Genomic DNA, 23,930 nt, shown 5'->3' with positions numbered 1-23,930 from the left:
TACTTGTCCTTGAATTCATTCACACTTGCTTGCACACACCACATCCAACGGCAATCCATTCCAATCACACACCACTCTATGAGAGAAAAACCTAAATCTCACCTGTTTCTTGGCAGCATTCATTTTCAGCTTTTCAAGGATGACTGTTGTATTTTCCCTGCCCTCCATAAAATTAAAAATTTCATGAACTTAAATCCCGTAATGACCATATCAGAAGTTTGTAAGTCTTAATCATATCGCCACACTTTCTCCTGTTAGCTAGTGCGTGTAGTCTACGAATTCTCAATATGTCTTCATAATCGTTATTCCACAATCCTAATATCATTTTTCACAATACATACTCTCTCTCTCAACTATATCAGAATCACAATGAAAACTAGGAGACCAGACCTGCAAACAATAGTCCAAGTGAGGTATTATCAAGGTCTTGTAAAGAGACAAAATTATATATTTATCTTTGCGTACCAAAGTTCGTTTCAGCATTGCAAGTATATTTTGAATTGGATTTGCAATCTCTTTGCTATATGGTCGCTGAACGTAAACTTCTTATCTACTAACACTCCATTTTGATCCCTAGCCTGATCAGTTTCTTCTGGCATAATCCCACCAATATAATACAACATTGGATATCTAATCATGCCAAAAGTGCATGACTTTACATTTGCCGACATTGAACTGACATCCATTTTCCCATGCCCATAATTCCAGCCTATTCAAATGATTCTGCAAATACTGCATATCAGCAGCATTCCTGATTACCTTACCCAACTTTGCATTATCAGCAAATAGCTGTATGTCACTGTCAAATCCTTCCCAATGTCCTTGTGGTATACTACTGGTTACCTTAAATTTTGTAGATCATGGTATATCCATTCCTCTTGTCTAATTCTGTAACATTATTATAGAATGTGAGCAAGTTGCTAAAACAAAGAAGACCTTCCCTTTCTAAATATTTACTCAGCTGTTTATTCAAATATTAGAGAAACAATTTTTGTTTCATATATAGTTGGCTGAGTTTGAAATAAATGTATCCATGTTATTCATAATTTTTTCTGATGAATAATATTTCTCTTAAAAAAATATTATCATCAGTTCTCTGTAGTCATATTCATTGTGGGCTCATTGTCACAAACACTGCCAAAATTGGCCTTAATAGTCGTGCGTGCACGTGTTCTACCTTCGCCTCCATCTATCATTTACAAAGTTTATGATAAAATCTCTTCCACATTAATCTGGTATAAATTCTTTAACTTATGTCTCAGTCACATCACTGCTCTTCTTAATCACCAGACTCTTCAAATGGCATTCCTGTAGTCTATCTTCATGCTGAAAATTTCAGGCATCTAACACCATATTAGTTGCTCTTCTCTTGAACCTTTTCAAGATACCATCAAATTTGCACGAGTATCCTTTTCAAGGCCTTGAACAGCAGACACATCACTTTAAACTTCTACATGTTCACTGGGCTCCTTCTAACATTTTGGTCTCTAAATTTCTTGTCCTTGTTTTCCATCACTCTTAGGTTCCTTATCTGTCAGTTATTTCCACCAATTTTGTACTGCATCTCATCTTTACTTTCCACATTTCAAAGCTTATGCTTCTCAACATTGAATTGGAGCTCACTGAGCCATCAGTCTATTCAAATCCTCTTGTTGTAACATGTACTTCACTTCTTTCCAACTCTTAACACTACTGCATATTCTCATTTAAACATCTAATATCATTAACATATAAGGTAAACAATGGCCTTAGACATATCCTTGTGACACTCAGGTACTACTCACTTTTCCATCACTCTTAGGTTTTCCATCACTCTTAGGTTCCTTATCTCTCAGTTATTTCCACCAATTTTGTACTGCATCTCATCTTTACTTTCCACATTTCAAAGCTTATGCTTCTCAACATTGAATTGGAGCTCACTGAGCCATCAGTCTATTCAAATCCTCTTGTTGTAACATGTACTTCACTTCTTTCCAACTCTTAACACTACTGCATATTCTCATTTAAACATCTAATATCATTAACATATAAGGTAAACAATGGCCTTAGACATATCCTTGTGACACTCAGGTACTACTCCCCTATATATACGACTTGTTAATACCTATCAAACAACCAGTTTCCTATTCAGTTCAGTATCATGTAGAAATCAACAGTCCTTTGAAAATTATAAATATACTACTTTATGTGCATCACCTTTATTCATACTCTTGTAACCATGTTGTAATTCATAAATAGATTACTAAAATACGACCTTCCCTTCATAAACCTATGCTGATCTACTCGACCCTTTTGGAAGATTCCTGCTGCTTTCAACTCATTTCTGGATCATGGACCTCACCACCCACTTTGACAGTTAACTATAATGACTTCTAATTTGAATTCTTGGTCTTATCACCTGTTATTTTTGAAATTGAACAGTTCTCTTCCTTCTATTATTTTTGTCACTTCCCAATGGAGGTAATAGCACCTGATGACATATCACTGTATGTTTAAGATGACATTTCAGGAAGTTAATAACTATATGTCAACGAGTCCTGTTGCCTTATTATCAAGAATTTAATTAATTCCTTGTGTGCCTCCTGTTCATTCACCACTTGTCTCCCCTCCACTGTTTCCCTTGGTCGAGTTCTGCATAATATCAGAAATATACTGAAGAGGTGTACATTAGTCACTAGTTATTTTCATTAATGTCATACTTCAACAATCTCTTCTTCTATTGTCATACCAAATGAATACTTGATGTAATCATTTATCAGTTTTTGCACCTGCCTGTTTAATCTCTTCACCTTTGAAATTTATTCAGACATTGCTGTTGTTAAGTATTTCTTAGCTTCTCCAGTGCCTAAGCAGCATTTGTCTCCTTTCCATCTAATTCTTATTCCATTCTACTGTTTCATGTTTCCAAATTGTTCCTCATGCTTCCAAAATTGCCTGTCTTGTAGTAGTTCAGCATAAATCCTTTCCTAACAGAGGTCCACATATGACTGGCCACTTCCCAAATGATTCTTATTTCCATTTTCATTAAGTGAAGGTAGATTTGATGTTGTTTACAGTTTATTTATTTATTCGTATTGAGTTTCCTTCCTTTTTCTTCCCCCGTCTGGGGTGAGTTGAGCCCCCCCCTCATGGGGGGTTAAGTATTTATGGCTGTAGATCCGTGTGTGTTCACGGGCCAGGTTTGCCTGCTTGCAGGATGAAAAACACCAGATAAACCGGTGGAGAAAACCCTACTGCCCATGCCCAAGACCAGCCAACTTAGCTATGGCTGAAGAAGATCCTCAAATTCTTCACGTCTTCGACAGGAATTGAACCTGGGACACTCCTTCCCCAGTCATATGGTTGAAAAGCACACAGCCACTAGGCTAACCGCGCGGCCGTTGTTTACAGTGACATTATCAAATCCAGGACTGTAGATCTAGATCCTCATGTATTTTCCTATTATAATGTATTTTTCTAAGGCAGTTATCCCTCAGAAATTCACCTCTTCAACCATTCCAGTCTGTATTTTCATAATGAAACTAACCCATAATGATCACATTTATCTTGTTTGCTAAATCAATTTTGCCTATATATTTTCTTATAAAATTTCTCCTTCATATTTGGAAACCTATAGTAGCACCCTGCTAAACATTTCATCCTCAAAACTGCTGCCATTATATTTTCATCTTTGCATCTCTACCTTGTGTGAACACAGTTCTTCTGCTATCATTAACATCACTTTCACCCTCTTTGTCTTTCCTTCATATCCTCATGAAAAATACCACATCTTTCTTTATTTCCATGAGTATATCCCTCTCATCCAACCGTGTTTCACTTATACCAATGAATTTTGGCCATATTAATCAATCATTGCAGCAATTTAATCCTCTTTATTTATGATATACTTGTCATTGTAAATAGACATGACTCACTGGGTCTGTAACCACTCCTATCTATATCATCTCTCAGCACTGATTCCTGCACATTCGATCTTGATTCCCCCTTCTCTTTATAACCTATTCTGTTTCCTAAGTCCAAGCTGTTCTTCATGCATCCCAGGCCATTCATTTCTTACAGTGACCATCTTCATGTATGCACAGACACACACATGCATGAATTCATCTTCTCTGTCCGTTCCTACATTTTTGCTGTTCATCTTGCATACCCGTTCTTATTATTTCATTATTGTAATGATTTGCATCCTATTTTAAATTTAATTTATTATTTTTAGATCTTTGATAATTTTTTGGCCACAAAGTTTTCAACAGTAAAGAGGTATAGTGGTGAAGGTGCAGAAAGTATGATGGGATTTTTTCTTGAAGTATTCAAGTTAGCAGCTGAAAGTAAGTGTGTTAGTCATTTCTTAATATCATGATGTCTTCATATCTTTATAGTCCAAAACAATTTTTAATTCAAAACAAAAATATAATTTCCTAGAAATTTTATATTATAATATTATACTGCTGTTTATCTATATGTTATTTACATGGATTAACAAATTACAACCTTTCTGAATTTTCATGTTTCTCAGTATCGACATTACAGTAGGTTAAAATTCTTTCTAGTTAATAAGTTAAAACAAGTCCCTCCTCAAAAACAAAAAAAACCTTTCTAAGTTTCCAAATCACAATTCTCTCTCATCACGTTAATGCCAGATTGTGTACAAATAACCTGTACTTATGATACCTTGCCTCTGCTCAAGTGATTACAGTCACTGGCAATACTAAAAAAAAAAAAAAGAAGTCAGGAACTCTGTCTTACAAATAGAAAGACTTCAAGAGGATGCACCTATCAAATTCCATCAAAATGTTTTTTTCAAACTCTCCAGAATTTGGACAGCTATAATGCATCTCACTGTGTCAAATCAGTTTTTTAATTTTATATATATATATATATTTAAGTGATTTCCATATGTAATACATTGCGTACTGTAGGTGGACTAAGGATTTTTTTAAATTATTTTTTATTTTATTTATTTTTTATATTTCTATTTATTTATTTATTTTTACATAGTCTGGAATCCTGCTCAAGAGACCAAACATTGAGATTTTTAAAGCCACTCAGTCTTCAGATAAGCAGAACCACACACCAGGTGATGAAATTAATCTCCTGAAAATATTTCCAAACATTCATGCTCATTCTAGGATTTGAACCTTGGAGAGGGATGCATGAACCACTCAGCCAAACAGTCAATCCTGTACATATTCTCTACCAGATTGACACATTTTAATTAAGGCCAAACCACTACAGCTATGGTATTACTCCTCTCTCTTTCTTACAAGTGAATGTCAACTGCAATTATCCTTAAAATATTATAGCATTTTTGCATCAGTGGTGGGATGATAAGCTTATAGATAGATGAAATAAAATAAGGAAATTCAAAATAGGAGATATTTTGTTCAGTTTTGTATATGGCTGATATTGCATGTTTTTTAAATGTGAATCCCAGCCAACAGAGACTACAAATCTTTAGTTCATTGGTATCATGGATGTTAATTGTTAGATAATCTAGAAATTCTGCTCTTGAGGCAAAACATGGAACTTTTTCAAGCCACTTCAAGCCTCAAACTACTTCAACTTGAAGCAGGTAAATGCATGCCAAGTGATAATACTCATGTCCCCCCTATAGACACAAATATCCATGTCTGCAGTGGGATTTGAACCTACAACCTGGTGGTTGGAGAGCAGGTATGCTATTCAAATAGTTATTTGAATAGTGTACCACTTTTTTCTACTGAATACTGAATAATCAGTATAACGCACCACATATGGCAGATATAAATATGCCAAGCTTAGTTACTTCAGCATAATTACACAAAATACAATCAGAGATTCCTCTCTCTTTTTATTTTATTTTCTGATTGTATGATTACGCTTTTTTTTTGTGTGTATACTTTTTATTTAACAAAAGAATTTCTATTTTATTTTAAATTCTTTTATTATTTAATTGTTTTTAGTTCTTGCTATATATATATATCATATATACGTAAATGACCTTCACTGCAACACTCATCAGTTTCAAACTATGAAAAAACTAATAAGTGCAGCTTAGTGCAGACTTAGAACACAGACTGATTAGTCATATGTAGTAATACATTCATAGTATTTGGCTGATGATCCCACATGCCAGATTACAGAAATTAGTTTTTTTGTGTGTGTTACTGAATTGAATAATGCTAGCAAAATTTGAAGTGAATTTCTGCTTATTCAGTTTGCACTTAGGACAGAGAATTGATTCTCGTTTTGAAAGTGGTAGTTGAGCAAAGAATTGAAGGTTTTTATACTATATCTATCTGTTGAGTTGCAGGTTGTTCTTTGAAGTTAGCCAATGTTGACAATGCCTGTGATGGTGGTGGTCAGTTATTGGATTATGCAGTTTTCTAACTTTTTGAATTGTCAGTGCACTATAAGTTTTGAATCCCCCCCCCTTCAAAATATGTTAACTTTACATTTGAATGAAGAGCAGTCACATTGTATATTCTATGCTAGAATTTAAACAGCAGATTTACTATTTTATATATATATATATATATATATATATATATATATATATAAATCATGGGGTTGAAGACATCACACACAGTGCTTTCCCCACCTCTTTCTACTTTTTCTTACTAGAAAGTTGTTGTTGCTTTCTCTTTATCAAATTAACAAAATATGATGATATCTCTTCTGACAGTTGTTTGTGTGTTAGCATTGATTCTCATCAATGTACAAAACACTTATTATGTGCATTTTATTATTCATCTCTTCTTCTAAGCATATTAGTTTACTTGCTTTACTTTTCTGTCTTTATTAGTGTATACTATAGTTTATATTTTTATGCATCTTTTTTGTATTTTATTGATTTGTATGGCTAGGTAAACTGAATTCATTGTTAATCCTGACAGCATTCTGTGTCTGTTAATATGCTCATGCATAACAGCTTTATTTAGTGTGCTGCTGATATAATCATAGTCTACTCTAATTTTGTGCAGCAGTTCATTCCATGATCTTTGTGTCATTGTGTTGTTACATTATCTTTTAAATAAATCTTCAACAACTGAACCAAATTAAATAACTGCCATAGCAAATTGGGTAGGAACTAGAAGACAAAAGCTGTGTCTTCTAAAGGATCGCTTCCAGAATTTCATATTTTTATTTCATATGTAACATATTTTTATGCTATATATGCACAGTTTTTTAAGACGATTACATTTTTTAAGAAGAAAATATTGAAATAAATAATATAGTAAACAAGACTGTTGCAGTAGGGATCAGGATGTGGACAATTCATTTGAGTCTGTCAGGTCAGTGTATTATAACTGTTAGTAATTGAACAGTTTCTCTGTTCAATAGGCAAGAGACCTCTTCCATTTCAAGACCATGTAATGTTAAAAACTCTTATAACAGTTCCTTGATAAGACTGGAACCTTGGTCTTTCCAACAAGAAGCCAACATCATTCTTTTGAATATATTATGCAGGTGATGGTGATGTGCTAGTTGAATAAATTTCTATGGAACAAGAGAGAGATGTCATCCAAAGCACCCAGCATACATATTGTTAAAATTTTAATCTATAAATCTAAAAGTTAATTAAAAACTGGAGACCACAGACATGAAAGCAAAAAAATTACAGGAATGAGAAGATAGTATTAATGGAAGATTCATATGACAAATGATGATATTTGAAAGGAACTTAGCATTATTGATATAAATATATTGTATAAGAGAGAAGTCTACTGACCATTCACCCTTACTTCTGTGCTTTTGAAATAATAGTGAGAACATCAACAATAATCAGTTTCTATAATAGAGGCGCACCAGTTAATCAGCAACTGCCAATATGGATTCTGCATTCCAAGTCCTTGACAAATCTTTTAGCTTGCATCACCCACCACTAGACACATTCCATGGAAAGGTTTATAGAAACATGCTGTTACTTTTGACATTTCAATAGCTTTTAATCTGGTATGACATGGAGGCTTGCTAAGCAAATTGCCATCCTTAGATACCCCTCCATCCTCTGTAATTGGGTAGCTGGCTTTCTCTTTGGCTGTTCACTGCATATCATGGTGGATGGCTTCCTTCCTCTCTTTGAGTTTTGCTACAAATGCATCAGTGCCTTACACCTCCATTCTGTAACCTACTCTCTTTCTCCTATACATAGAAGATGTACTCTCAATCACCATTAATCCTGTTCATAGCTTTGCTGATGATAGTTCTCTATTCATCCTACTCACTTGAAACCATGTTTGAATAGACATGTTTGTTCAGACATTCTAAGCTTCAATATCACCTTTACTCATTGCCTTAAACATTGATCTCCATACAATCCTTCAACTGCGCAAAGACAATCTGGTCACCTTCAGTGCAACCAAAATGCAATCTTGTCTTTTTTCTCTTGCAAATGGAGTCTAATTTCACACATCCTTATGATCTGTAATACACAAATCACCAGACAGGATGAGATCTTTCTGCTTTGACTAACATTTACCTCCAGCTTCTACTGGCATAAACACATCACAACAACCGCTTCATCAACATCTGAAAAATAGGCATTCTTTTCTGCTTAAGATGCTATTTTTCACCTACCCAGCTACTAATCTAGCATCATTATCATCAATTTCTTGATCTGTACCCTCAAGGAGTGTGCAGGTTACTCTGACAGAACTACATGATTAAGTTTACCTTATTATTAATCTCCTATCAATAATTTTCCTCCAAGTTAGGCTATTACTTGTTGGCACTCAGTATTGTTGTATCTAACATTTCGTGTTTCTAAGACACCACTTCTGATTGAATTAATCCACCTAGATCTTGGTCTTCTTCTGAATGTCTTTACTGTCATCTTCTCATCGAACACCTGTTTTTCTAAACTTTCCTTAACCATTCTATTTAAGTGGCCATACCATCTTAGATTAACTCTGCTGACACATTCTTGAATGCTAATAATGTCAAGTTTCCTTTCTAATATCTTCATTTTTAATATGATTCTGCCATTGATGTCATCGGTTCACTCTCCTAATTTTTCTCAGAACTCACATCTGTGGTCTCTAGCCTTTGATCTTTATTTCTAACCCAACTCTCAGATTCATAACTTAAAACTGGTTTGAACACCATCTTGTATACTGCTAGTTTAGTGTTTTGGCTAATTTCTCTCTCTCTCAGTGTATTGGCTACTCACCATACTAGCTTTGCTTATTCTGCTGTCTGTTTCCAGATTTAATCTCCCATCTTCAGTAAAAAAAACTGTGCCTAAATAGCTGAAATATTTTACTTGGACTATCCTTCCCAAAGTATTCCCAAATAACTATAGCTTGCAATTCTTCAAGCACAATGTCAATAAACTTCTTTCTCAATCTGGACCTGCATCCAACACACACACGCATGCACACAGTATCAACATCACCAAAAAATAATAATTATTATTATTATGAAGGAAAGCAGCATAAAGCTTGTTATCGAAATAAGAGATATTCAACTCAGCTCTTTACTTTATGCAGATGATGTTGTATCCTTAAATTCTGTACAAGTCTCAGGATTCTAAACTGAATAACTGCTGTAACAAATTTGATATCAAAATCTTCAATAAAAAGACGACTATGAAAATAGGCAGGAACATTGAAAGCATCAACTGCATCCTGATTGGAGAGCCTATAGAACAAGTAAAACATTTAAGTTGTTTAGACACAAGATTTAGTCTTCCTATCATGGATTTTAAGCGAAGTCACTCATTTCAATCTCATGCCATTGCTTTCTTGTTCTTTCAATACTTCTTTTTCCATTTAGAAAAAGAGGTATTGAAATTTATATTTACTTATGTAATAGTTAGTGGTTTCATATTCAGGGATTGTAAAATTTCTTCATTTATTTTATAGTCTGTGTAGCTCAGTGGATGTGGAGTTTGCACACCACCGCGCTTGGCCGCACGAAGGAAGTCTTGGTTTCGAGTCTAGTCGGCGACTAGAGGAAATTTTTCTAAGCCTTTTTTCGACCGGTTCCCGAGTTAGTCGATCTCTGGCACAGGCAAGCAGGTTTTTCCTCCCGGAAACTCGGGTTTTTCGTCCTGTAAACTCAAGAAAATCGACCATTGAACCCACATTATTTCAGACATTAAATATATTGTGTTAGGGTTAGGGACCATGAGATGGCGGCACATTGGAGCCGTCTCTCTTCACTGCGTACCGCTTAATTAGTGATAGCCTTGGGCCATCTGTCTCTGATTGGGTACCAGTGGAGATTGAACTGCCCACTCAGTCTCCAAAAGTTAGGGCTAAATGGCCTCACCTACTCCCGTATACGGGAATAAAAAGGCGTTAGCTGATTTTTTTATTTTATAGTCTCTCTTGGTATATCCAACTGTTTTTCTGAGAAATTTCATTTCTTCTGTTAAAATACATTCTTCTCTTTTAGGTCCATGTTTCACTTTCATATAATAAAGTTGGTTTAGACAGGACATTACATAGTTTGATTCTGGTGTGTTTTTGTACCAGAGATGGATTAAATATACAAGGGTGGTCTGAAAAGTTCTCGGCCTTGACCATAGATGGCAACACTATCGGCAAGAGATTTTTTTTTTCTAAGTTGGTATATCTGTCATAAGCATCGATGTGAAATTACAAGTCATTCTATCAAGTAGTTTTTATACAACTGTCAGAAGCAAAAGTGTTGTCTGTATCCATTGAAATGGATAAAATTGAGTATCGTGCGATTATAAAATTCTTTGTAAAAGAAGTGCTGGAGTGTTGTCCTGATGGAGAATCCAGGTGTTGTTCTTCCACAGATTGGAGTCTCTTCTTCTTCACTCGTTCTCTCAGCTTGGCTAGAACCTCAAGGTAATAATGTTGGTTAACTGTCTGATCCTCTGGTACCCCATTCAATCTGATACCACTACCACACTATTGATATAAAAAACGATCAGTATTGCCTTCAGTTTTGACTTGCTCATTGTTGCTTTTTTCATTCTCAGTGATGTGGGAGTTTTCCAGCGCATCAATTGTCTCGTTGTTCTGGATTGTACTGGAAAATCCATGTCTCATCACATGCGATGATCTCCTGCAAGCCCACATTGAAGGACACCCATTTTCAGTCAGTAAATGAGGTAAAGGAGAAAACAGCAGCATTACTGAAGCAGATAATACCTGATGACTTGCATCACTGCTTCCAACAATGGAAAATTTGTATGCAATGGCGTATAAATAGAGGAGGGAAGTATGTTGAAGGGGATAACAATTAAGTTGTACATTTGCAATAATAAACCACATTTTTGCAATCAGTCTCATTATTTAATAGCCACACCTCGTATTTATATTAAAAAAATAGAGGTGATGCGGTACATCCTTGGCATACTCCTCTTGATATGTTTTTCCATTTTGATATTTGTTCTAATTTGACTGCTACTTTATTTACTGTATATATTTCTTGAATCGACTGTATGAGCTGGTTTAGTATATTTAAATTGGCTAATATTTGAAACAATTTTTGTCAGTCAATTTTATCAAAGTCTTTTTCATAATTAATAAAGGCCATGTGTGTTTCTTTTTGAATTTTTCTTTTCGATTAATAAATTTAGAATAAAAATTGAGTATCAGGATTGGCTTTTGGAATCCAATTTGTTCTAGTAGTTTGCCCTTTACAATACTGTTTAGTTTTGCTTTTAATATTTCTGCATATATTTTGCACCCTGCATTTTGCAGAATAAATCCCCTATAGTTATTGAAGTTATCTTTATTTTAGAAGAATGGGTAACTTATTTTCAAAATCTCTGGACAGATGATAAAAAAATATATAAAATTTTATAAAACAAAGAATGACCTAAGAGAAAATATTATGCCAAAATTAAAAAAATACAACAATAAATAAGATAAAAAAAATAGTAAATATTGTCTATATTTTTACCTTTTTTTTATTTCTTTGTTCATGTATTTTATTATTCTATATGTTTTTGGCTGTAGCTTAGATATATTCTTTTCTAGTTACAAAAAATTGTTCCATCTCTCTCTCTCTCTCTCTCTCTCTATATATATATATATATATATATACACGTGTGTGTGTGTGTTCCTGCTTTGCAATTGTACTGTTTCTTTTCTACTTTATTTTTGCTTTTCCTCTCTTGCAGTTTAGCCATTTCTAGTAACTGTCTTGATTTTTGTTTTTATTATATTTTATATTTCTTTGTTTCAGTTTTGTGGACCTTTTTTTCTATTCCATTTAATGTTTATTGCTAAGCTTTATGTTGCTGCTTTTGTTAGAATTTGTTTTAGATTTTCACCTTCCTCTTCTATGTAATTTGATTCATGTGTGGTTTCTGTTTTTAAATCAGTGCATTTTTGATATTGTTGCCTATTATTTGGTTGATAGGTATTTTCACTTTATTTATTTTTAGCCATATTGATATCATATAATGATCAGAGTTTAATTCAGAGCCTTAATATCTTCTTACATCTGGGATTGACTCTGCTAATTTAAAATTTGCAATAATGTAGTTAGTAACTAATTTACATCCTTTGTCTGACCATGTATATTAATGTATTTCTTTATGTTCATTATTCTCATTATTATAAATGACAAAATCTCACATTTTGTGCCCATTTTGATTAACTTAACTATTATTCTACTTAATTTTGCATCATCAACAAACAATTGAATATTTTTTTTCAAGTTATTTCCCAATCATTTATGTACAAAATAAACAGCAATGGTCACAACACTGAACCTTGTGCCACATCACTAGTCACCTGTTCTTTCCTCAATTCTGCCCCTCCACATACCACTTTTTGATATCTGCCCAGCAGCCAGCCTCTTATCCACTTAACAGGTTCATATCCATCCCCATTTATTCTAATTTGGATAACAGAGTTCCATGTGGTATTCATTCTGTCAAATGTCTTTGCAAAATCATTGTGTAGCCATCCTTTATCTAACTCAGCTGTTACTTTATTATAAAAAGTTAGTAAATTACTAAGGCATGAATGACCCTTCACAAAGGCATGTTGCCCCTCGTACAGTATCACATTTTTATCCATCCATTCTATGAATTTTCTTTTTTTACCAATTTTTCCAGTACTTTTGCCACTATACCAGAGATGCTGATTGGTCTATAATTTGCTACTGCAGATGTAGAACCTCCCTTATGCAAGGGAATTGTTCTGCCCTCTTTCCACTCCTTTGGAACTCTACCAGAACTGAGACTAAAATTAAAGAGCCCTAGTCAGAGGCATTGCCAGTTCTCTTTCACATTCTTGCAAAACAGCTGATATCCCATCTAATCCCACAGCTATATTTACATTGAGGTCCTGCAATGTCCTAAGAATCTGCAGTTAATCCACCTCTATTCTCACTCTGTATTATGAGTTTTCTGGTCACCTTTCTCTTTATATACTCTCCACAGCATTTTCTTCTTCTGTCATGTCACAGCCATCATCATCACTTATTAAGGTTAATCTTTCATAGTCAATTCTTCCTCTTACTTGCCACATAATGAAGGAACTCTGGGATTTCCTGTGGCCTGCTTGGCTAGATTCTTCTCATAAATCTGATTTTGCCTTCCTTGCCATGGTGCTCATCACCTTTTTCTTTATATACCCTCCACAGCATTTTCATCTTCTACTGCTCATACTTAATGATATTACTCATCTGTCTAACTCCTACTTGATTAACCCTCCTTACCTTAGGTATACAATATAATATTGCTTGCTCTAGGTGACCCCCTAACTATCTCCCATGCACTACTAACATCCTTATCCTGCAGTGTTTTATGACATGGCACAGATTTAAGCTTCCTCCTAAGCTTGTTATAATCACTTGCCTTGTAGTTTCATTTATACCCCTTCTTGACAGAACATTCCCTGTGTTGTACAGTCTCCTAAGTCAAGACCACATGGTCACTTTCACCAATTGGAGGCAGCATGGTCATATTGGTTATGGATAGCTCTTCTGATTCTGTGACCAGGTACAATACTCTCACAACATTAGCCTTCTCTATCACATTGTGTCTCAAGTAATTATATCTCAGTAGGTATATAAATTCCATTTCCTTCCTGTCATGTGATATTTCTTTCTTCCAGTCTATATCTCTATTGTTGAAGTCCCCATTATGATCACTCAACCTGTACTCATTGTACCAATTTGACTATGCATGCTTTCCAGGTCATCCATGGAACTATCTGGCCTATTGCAACAACCGACTGTATATTTTATCTTACTGGCCTTAATCCCATGTCTGACACTGCTTTAAATGAGTAGCCACCCTCCTGCCTATCTCCTGTTCTTCTTTTTGGGCTGCAATTCATCTGCTATCATCAGCAGTACCCATCTCCTCCCATCCTATTTTCTCTATATTCCCTGAAAATACTAAACCCTGTATATTCTATCCCTGTAAGTACATCATCTGCTGTTAGCAACTCTCACTAATGCCTATAACTTTTGGTGAATTTGCACTAACAATACCCCAAACTCCTCCTCCCTCTTGTTCTTGATACTTCTGGCATTAATATATATATAAAAACTGCAGCATCCCTTTAGTTTCCCTCCCTGAATTGACCACCCTATTCAGTATTTTTGCTCGAGAGAATCGATTTTTGACTTGGTCATTCTGGCACTCACTCGCATCATGGGTGCCTTCACTTAAACTCACTTTCTTCCACCCTGTTTGCTAAAGTTTTCCTGAATTTGTACTTCAGCATTCTTGGTGAACAAAGCTCTCTCTCTCTCTCTAGACACTTAACATTAAACCATTTAGATGCAGTCCATCAGCATTGTATAAATCCTTCTTTCTGTGAAACACAGACCACAGATCCACAAAACCTACATCATTCTTTTTGCACAACCTACATTATTCATTAGCTAGCAACTCCTTCCGCCTCAGTTCACCTCTATCAAAGCATGGTAAGAGACTTGCTATCCTCACTCTCTCGCTCTTCAGTTCTACCTCTTCTAGCAACTCCTTTACATCTTCCCTCATAGAATACTTCTCCCTCTCAAATCAGTTGTGCCAATCAAGACAATCATTTCCTTCAACTTACCTTTTTGCATTTGGACTAATTCCTATTTCTTAATAAAAAATGTTACTCTCTTCTTCTCTTCCCTCTTCTGGTGCATGTCCTCTTAATGTTTTGGGTCTAATTTCTATTGGTCTTTCAGTCCACCAGTTATAATATAAAATGTTGTTCTTCATAGATTTATGTCATAATCATTATACCTGCCTTTGCTCTTTTTTTTATTTTTCACTCCACTGTAGATTTGTTTATAGCTATTTGTTTATTTAGTATAGTTTTTTTGCTTTTTCTCTTTTTTTGTTACTGCACATATCTTTATGTTAACCTAGGTTATCTTTTCATCAATTTCCTCTTCTTTTTGTGAGATGCTTCTTATATTCTATGTTGCAGTTTTCATTATATGTTTCCTCTTCCAATTTTGTTTACCTTTTCCTGAATCGTGGTTGTTTTTTCATTAGTAATTCATCCAGCTTTTCTTTCGTTGAGACTTGAAAGTTTATCAGATTTCTCCAGGATAAGCTTCTAGCCTGTCACTGGTAAGTCCAGCATTAGGATTGCTACCTCTGGACAGACAGTTCAAACAGCATTTACTCTGATAGGATTATATCATCCATACTTGGTCATCAATGCCTCATTTTATACTTTTAGAACGAGTGGACCACAAGGCAGTGAAGTGGGCATTTGAGTGCGAGAGAGAGAGTCTATATATATTGTGTTTCACCACTTCTTGACACCCCACAATTTTTAGTGAGGATGGCAAATTAAATATGTAAATAGACAACAGAATGAGTAAAGCTGGCATGATAGAGAGTCAAGTGAATACATTTATATGGACTAAGAGAGAAGTTTTAACTTATGGATCTGACCACTCAGAAATAAAACAGTTGATCAAAGACTGAAAACCACAGATATGATAGTTCTGAGAAAATTAGGGCATCTGAACAGATGGCATCAGTGCTAGAATTATATTAAAAAAATGAAGATATTTGAAAGAAATTTGATGTTAGCATTCCAGAATGTGTAAAAAGAGTGATTTTTTTCACTCAGAGGATGCATTAGGATATCCACTGTGAACTTTTAGTGTATCTGCATTAGTAAACTTTTAAACTATACTTTATGTGAAGTTTAATTCTTAAAGAACATCCTTTGAAAATATTTGAAATGGATTTGCATTCTGAATCAGTATTTATTACTTTATAATCATATATTTTTATTATTAAAAATGAGCTAATGAACACTCTAAAATTTAACCAAACTTGGTGTAAGTACACTCTGGAACATGGGATTTTGATTTACAGTAAAAAAACAAAAAGTACAGAATTCTACCACCACCGTCTTTTTTGCTATGACTTTAAAATAGAAAATTAAATATGATTAAATACAGACAATTTTAAATTAAGTTAAAACTAGTTATTATTATTATTATTATTATGGGCGACTCCAGGGAGTCCTTAGACTCATCGAGGGAGGCCCTAAACATCATGTCCACACAACTATACAACATTCTCACAGTATCTATCATACCTTGCCTTGAACTCACTCACCGTCATAGCACCCACAACAGATTCTGGCAGCTTATTCCACTCATTTACCACTCTAAAAGTAAAGAACCCAGCTCTAACACCCCTGCTAACCACACTCTTGCCCAGCTTCCATAGGTGTCCCCTAGTTCTCCCACCACCAGTCCTGATCTCAAAAATATCCTCTGAATTAATCCTATAGAAATCCTTTAGCAATTTGAATGTCTCAATCATATCTCCCCTTTTCCGCCTATCTACTAATTTCTGCAACCCACAAATCTTCAACCTATTCTCATATGGTTCATTCCATAGACCCGCTATCATCGTAGTCACTTGCCTCTGGATCCTCTCCACCTCCTCCCCATCAAGAAGGAACCTAGGTGACCAAATCTGGGCACAGTAGTCGAGATGAGGTCTTATCAAGGCTTGGTACAGAGGTACAATAACTTGCTTGTCTCTGCTTGTCAAGGTATTTTTCAACAACCAAGTGAGTTGATGAGCTGATTTAGCTACTTTTGCAATGTGCCCCCTAAACTTCATCTCCCTGGCCTCATCAATCTCCTGGAGTACAGTTCCACCAATGTGGTATACTGCTGCTAATCTTTTCACCCCAAAATGCATAACCTTACATTTTGTCACATTAAATTGACATTCATACTCCTTAGCCCAGAACTCCAATCTATCCAAGTCATCCTGCAAGATTTTGACATCTTCTGCATTCACTATTGCCCTACCCAACTTTGCATCATCAGCGAACAAATGAACTGTTCCTCTTAGATCCTTCCCTATATCGTTAATGAACAGATTAAACAGCAGTGGTTCAAGAAAAGAACCCTGCGGCACACCACTAGTCACAGGCCGTCTTTTGGACTCTACTCCTGAATAAACTACTCTTTGATATCTCTCCATCAACCACCCACCTATCCATCTCACCAACCCTATATCCATTACCATATGTTGTAGTTTACGGATTAGAATTCCATGTGGTATCCTGTCAGACACCTTTGCCAGGTCCAGCAGTATCACTGTAAACCCATTACCCTTATCCAGTTCAGCCGTAACCTTGTTATAAAACTTGAGCAAGTTACCGAGTCATGATCTACCCTTCACAAAGCCATGCTGTCCCCCGTACAGTATCTCATTTTCATCAATCCATTCTTGTATTTTTCCCTTGACTACTTTCTCCAAGACCTTGACAACGACTCCTGATATGCTGATCGGTTGGTAATTTGCAACCGTACTCTTGGATCCTCCTTTATGCAGTGAAACTAATTTCCCCTCTTTCCACACCTTCAGGACTAAACCAGACCCTAGGCTCAGATTAAACAACATGGTCAAGGGCACTGATAATTCCTTAGCCGCTTCACGCAAGACCCGTGCCAGTATACCATCCAATCCCACAGATGTATTCACGTTAAGGTTCTGTAATAGACTATTCACCTCCACTTCATTCATCACAATTCCTGTATAAACTAATGATTCCTTTATTTTTTCAATGTCACCACCTTATGTTCTTAAAGCCGCATGATTTATTTACATATGAACTATACACTGGAAAGAATTGCTGTTTATTAATAGAAAATTTTGATATAATAAATATACATTGAAAATTATTATTTGTTTCTTTTTTAAAGATGGAATTTCTGATGTTATAATTGGAATGCCACATAGAGGCCGATTAAATCTCTTAACTGGTTTGCTTCTTTATCCTCCTGTAGCAATGTTTCAAAAGGTATCTTGATTTTTAAAATATTATGTTTTCATTTGTTAAAATTTTTAAATATAGAGAAAATATTGGAGTACAATTTGTTTTGCATATATATATTGTTTCATGACTTACAGCTTATTGGTATTAATATATGATATGTGCATCAACAGTATGGAGGTTTTAGAACCATGCACTCACATTGTCAGACACACACACACACATCCACAGACATTGCTGACAATATTTAAAGCTGAGATAAATGCTTTTCTATTGGCAACAGTCTTTCATTCTCCTCAAAATTTCATGCTGCTTTCAACGATTGACATTTTGTAATTTCCAGCCGACATTATTAATTGTATGATGCTTATTAAAAAAAAAACAACAACAATGATAAAACTTTTTTTGCTTTCTCTGAGCTCTGTAGTTTTTGATTGCTTATGTATTGCATTGTACTATATTGAATTTTTTTGTAATGTTAAGTAGTATATTACTATGATGAAAAGCCAAACTGCTATATTTTCTGGTGAAGTTCATTAAATTAACTTTGCCAGAAATTAATTAATAAATTAATTTTCTCATAATGTGAAAATATCAAGGATAGTGAGGGAGCTTGCTCCACCTTTGCTTCGAGTTGCCTTGGTGTTGTACTGCCAAGTGGTCACTTACGTTTGGTTTCGCCGATAGTTCTTTGGCATGAAACTCATAGATCGTAGTTTTTGATCTTAGAGTTTCACTTACTGGCTGCAAAATAATAAGGGATTTTTATCCCCTTAATTTAATTAACTTTGCCAGAAAATATAGCCATTTGGCTTTTCATCTTAATTATAATATAATATATATGGGCACACCACTGTCATTCGTATAGTGAAGGTATGTAAGTTCTTTTCACTTAAACTTTGATATCATCCAGGTCTAACTACTCACTGATGAGACAAAAAAGGTTGAAACCGATCTGGGTAGTGACCTCCCCTCATAATGTAAAGCAGTATTACATCTCTTAGGAGTGTGTTTTCACATTATGAGAAAACATCAAGGATAGTGAGGGAGCTTGCTCCACTTTGCTTCAAGCTGCCTTGGTGTTGTACTACCAAGTGGTCACTTACGCTTGGTTTTGCCAATAGTTCTTCGGCATGAAACTCGTAGATCATAGTTTTCGATCCTAGAGTTTCACTTACTGGCTGTAAAATAATAAGGGATTTTTATCCCCTTAATTTAGTATATTACTATATTAGGGTTAATTGGTAATTTTTATTTTACCTGGATACCTAGAAAAACCATGGAGCAGTTAATTCTAAAGAAATAGAATTTGAGCTGTAATTGTCTGACTGCATGTGATGACTGCCACATATGAAGTAATGCTAACCATAACTATGTTGCCAGGTTGGCTCCAAGCAGGTAGCATATCCACTGTCCAATGAACAGGTTGTGGGGTTTAAGTACAGCTGTGAGCATGGATATTTGTGAATGCCTTTAGGTAGTAGATGAATTTTCTCAGAGATAGACAACCACTCTACTTATTAGAGGCTCAAAGTACAGTGTTTGGTCTACTGCTAGGTTTCTGGAATGTCTAATTCTCAGCCCATCTACAGTCCTAATGTATGGTAGGTTTACAACCCCAACCTTTCATGAGTGGGATTCACAGAAAACACACACACATGCATGCATACATATATATGTAATGCAAAGAAAGGAACAAAAGTAAAATTAGGTTTATTTGTAAGCACTTCTTAAATATACTTGAATTAAAGCAAATGCAAATTTACTGTTTTAGCACCACCTTCAAAATAGCAATCCTTCAGAATTTCGATTTCCCAAGATTTGTGAGTCTTTCCATGCAGTTAGAATGAATTTTATTACCCCCCCCTCATTAATACTGGCTATCACTCTTAATATGTATGTATGTGTGTATATATATGTATATTAAAAAGTGTGCTAAACTGCAGTATGACATGAGACGGATAATAAAGCAGAAAAAAATTATGTCAGTTAAAAATATATATAGCACTTTAAAAAATTTGTCACTTTTTCTTGAATGACATCCTAATTGATGTAGTTCTGAAGAAAAAGTGATTCATATATGGTAGTTAATAATACATTTTTTATAATTTTAAAATTGATAAAAATTTAATAAATTTTTTACCAGTTTTGGAAAGCTATCAGATACATTACAATATCATATCTGCCATAGCTATATATCTATATAGGGGTGGCTATAATTAAAGAGGAGGTGTTCAGAGTCCTGTAGCAAAAAATATATTGGACGAAATTTAACCAAAGTTGGTGTAAGCACACTCTTGAACATGGGTTTTGATTTACAGTAAAAAAACAAAAAGTACAAAATTCTACCACCACCGGACAACTGGTGCTAGAATCACATAATATTTGCATAATCCAGGCAGTTCCCAAGGCACGTCTGCTGATGTATTCCACAGTATAGCAGGCTGCACTCCCCATGATTTCAAGCACAACTGACAAGATCTGATGGATAAACATCAAAGACAAAAACATGGTCTCCCCAGTTACCTACTAGTGTAAACAACAGGTAGCCACCAGCTGAGGAAGAAAGAAAAAGAAAAAGGAATATCGGTCACTACTTGGGCCATTATAACTGCAACGGTGTATGTCATACTGAAGTGTCCACATTAAAGAAAGAAGTATCCAGATCAAGGTAAAAATTCGAGATGTTTCAATGGAAACTTTGTTCGTAGTAATGGACTGGTTATAAAGAAAAAACTGTGAGTAACCAAATCATATCGATGTTCTTGGATTGTAAATAGGTATAACTGTGTGTATATATATATATATATATATATATATGTTACGTACAACTATGTCCTAATGTTGTAAAGTACTGAGTAATGTGTTAGAGTTACATGTAGGCAGAGATGTATATCAGTGTATGTTTTATAGTGCTGTGTATTTTTCTGAGATTAGTTAAGTTGGGAGAAACAGCTGTTCCCCATTACTTGTCTAGCATGTTGTTGTTATTATTATTATTATTATTATTATTATTATCTGAGACCTCCAGGGAGTCAAGGACTCATCGAGGGAGGCTGTAAATTACCCAACCCAGCTATCATACCTTCCTTTAAATTCATTTACACTGGATGCACTCACTACCCCTAAGGGCAAATTATTCCACTCACTCACTGCTCTCTGAGAGAAAAACCTAGCTCTTGCCCCTTTCTTGACTGAGAACAACCTTAACTTCCATGGATGCCCCCATGTTCTCTCCCCACATTCCATATAACCAAAAATTTCATCATTTGAAATGCTATAGCATCCATTCCATTTAAAAGTTTATAGACCTCTATCATATCATTCCCTCTTTCTCCTGTTAATCAGAGTCTGTAGTCCACATACTCTCAATCTGTTCTCATAATCTAAATCCCATAATCCGGATATAATCTTTGTAACTCTTCTTTGCACCCTTTCTACAGCTTCATTATCCCCTTGGAACATGGGAGACCAAATTTGTTCACAGTAATCCAAGTGTGGTCTTATCAAAGCCTTATAAAGAGGCAAAATTACTTCCTTATCCTTACATGTCAAGGTTTGCTTCAGCATAGAAATTATCCTCTGAGTTATATTTGCAACTTTTGCTATGTGACCTTTGAACTTTAAATTCTTATCCACCAATACACCAAGATCCCCTGACTCTTCAGTTTCTTGTAGCATAACCCCGCTAATATAATATGCCGCTGGATCTCTAATCACGGCAAAGTGCATAACTTTACACTTACTAACATTAAACTGACAGCCATTTTCATTTGCCCAGATTTCCAGTATATTCAAATCATTTTGTAATTGCTGAATATCAGTAGCATCTCTGATTGCCCTGCCTATCTTCACATCATCAGCAAATAATTGCAAATCTGATGATAGACCCTGCTTGAAGTCATTAATGTATAGATTGAACAATAATTGCCCAAGGACTGAACCCTGAGGTACACCACTGGTTACCTGAAATCTGGCATATTCACACCTACTGTATACCACTTTTTGATATCTGTCTGTTAACCATCCCCTGATCCAAGTCAGTAGATTATGTTCCAATCCCATATTCTCCAGTTTACGCAACAGCCCTGGTATCCTATCAAATGCCTTAGAAAAATCCAACGTTATCATAGTGTATCCATTTCCTTTATCCAACTCAGCCGTAACATTGTTATAAAATATGAACAAATTGCTAAAACATGACCTTCCTTTAGTAAACCCATGCTTTTCCCTGCAGAGTATAGAATGCTTGTCTACCCATTTCTGTATGCGAGTTCTTACCAACTTCTCTAAAATCTTCACTACCACACCAGAAATACTAATAGGTCAGTAGTGCAATGGAACTATATTACATTCCTTCCATTCCTGCGGTATCATTCCTGAGCTGAGACTCAAGTTATACAAATGTGTGAAAGGCCTAGCCAATCAACTGAACATTCCTTTAACAAACAGGCAGATATTCCATCTGTCCCTATTGACAAATTCTTAGCCAGGTTATGCAAAAGCTCTTCAACCTCATTTTCATGAACCTCTAACTCTTCGTCAACATAGCAGTAGCACTGTGCACCATACTACATACACCTGGTTGATATATCTTAGCAAAGTGAGCACTCGTTAACTGAACAATCTCCTTAGCTTCCGACACTCGTGTACCATCTGCATTCAATGAAGTTATTCTTCCACATTCATTCTTTCGTTTGCTTGCGGCATAACGATAAAATTCTTTTGGATTGCCTTTAGCTTGCATGGTCAATTTCTTTTTTGGATTCCGTTTTAGCTTTTCTCACACTTCTCGTTACTTTTTTGGCCTGAGCTTTATATATTTCATAACTCCTCTCACTCTTATTCTCATGATACTCTTTCCACATCATCTTCTTCTTCTTGTGGATTTCTAGCTTAATAAGGCTGCACATCCATTTCACATCCAACCTATTTACTCTTCGAACACTAGGGATACATTAAGATACCGCCTCATTCAAGCACTTTTTCAAAGATTCCCATGCATTGCTGACATTTTTTCCATTCAGTAACTGATACCATAGGACCAAAGATAATATTCTTCTAAGTTGATTATAATTTCCAGCTTTGTAATTTAGCATGTAGCCTGATTTGATCGCAGCTTCAATACAAGTAGATACTTCCCAAGAAAGAACAGCATGATCACTGTCACAAATTGGTGGTAAAATAGCTATATTCTTGACAGAGATCCCTTCTGATGCTATGAGCAAATCCAACACTCTTTGACCTCGAGTTCCTTCTTTCACATGCTGCTTGAGAAAGTTATCCCGCAACAATTCAATAAATTCCAGTTCTTTCTGATCATGAGATTTCTCTTCTACCCAATCAATGTGTGGAAAATTAAAGTCACCCATAATGATCATTCGTTTGGTACCCATACGGCTAAATTGGCGTTGCATTTCTTCATCCCCTACAACTGAGCTGCCAGGTCTGTATCAACACCCCACCATATATTTCATTCTGTTAACCTCCACTTCACGCCAAATAGACTCAAAATCATCACTACATGGGACATTGTTACCGGCATTGTTTTCTTGTATTTCTAACCTAACTGGACTTAAGTCATCTGATATCATTAGTAGCACTCCTCCTCCTCTCCTGTCTCTTCTGTCATTGCTAAAAATAGTATATCCGTTACACTCGATCCCACTTATCATATCTGATTCTGATAGCCAGGTTTCACTAATGCCAACAATCTTAGGCTACATTGTATTCAATAAAGCAACA

The 23,930-nt window shown here is 35.3% G+C and overlaps 1 protein-coding gene across 3 annotated transcripts in view; it reads left to right on the top strand.

Moving 5' to 3' along the window:
* Positions 1–23,930, top strand: part of LOC150102443 (2-oxoadipate dehydrogenase complex component E1) — a 481,556-nt gene that overhangs the window by 87,785 nt on the left and 369,841 nt on the right. For all 3 annotated transcript variants that reach the window (XM_090399364.1, XM_090399362.1, XM_090399363.1), the window contains exons 5-6: positions 4,214–4,325; positions 18,115–18,212. In XM_090399364.1, coding sequence (XP_090255490.1) covers positions 4,214–4,325; positions 18,115–18,212 — 210 coding nt within the window. The remainder of the gene's footprint in view (positions 1–4,213; positions 4,326–18,114; positions 18,213–23,930) is intronic.

Source organism: Typopeltis vanoorti, chromosome 10 (genome assembly GCF_054136105.1).
Source record: "Typopeltis vanoorti isolate ZY-2024b chromosome 10, IOZ_Tvanoo_1.0, whole genome shotgun sequence".
NCBI lineage: Eukaryota > Metazoa > Arthropoda > Arachnida > Uropygi > Thelyphonidae > Typopeltis > Typopeltis vanoorti.
This window is presented reverse-complemented; position numbering and strand designations above follow the sequence as displayed.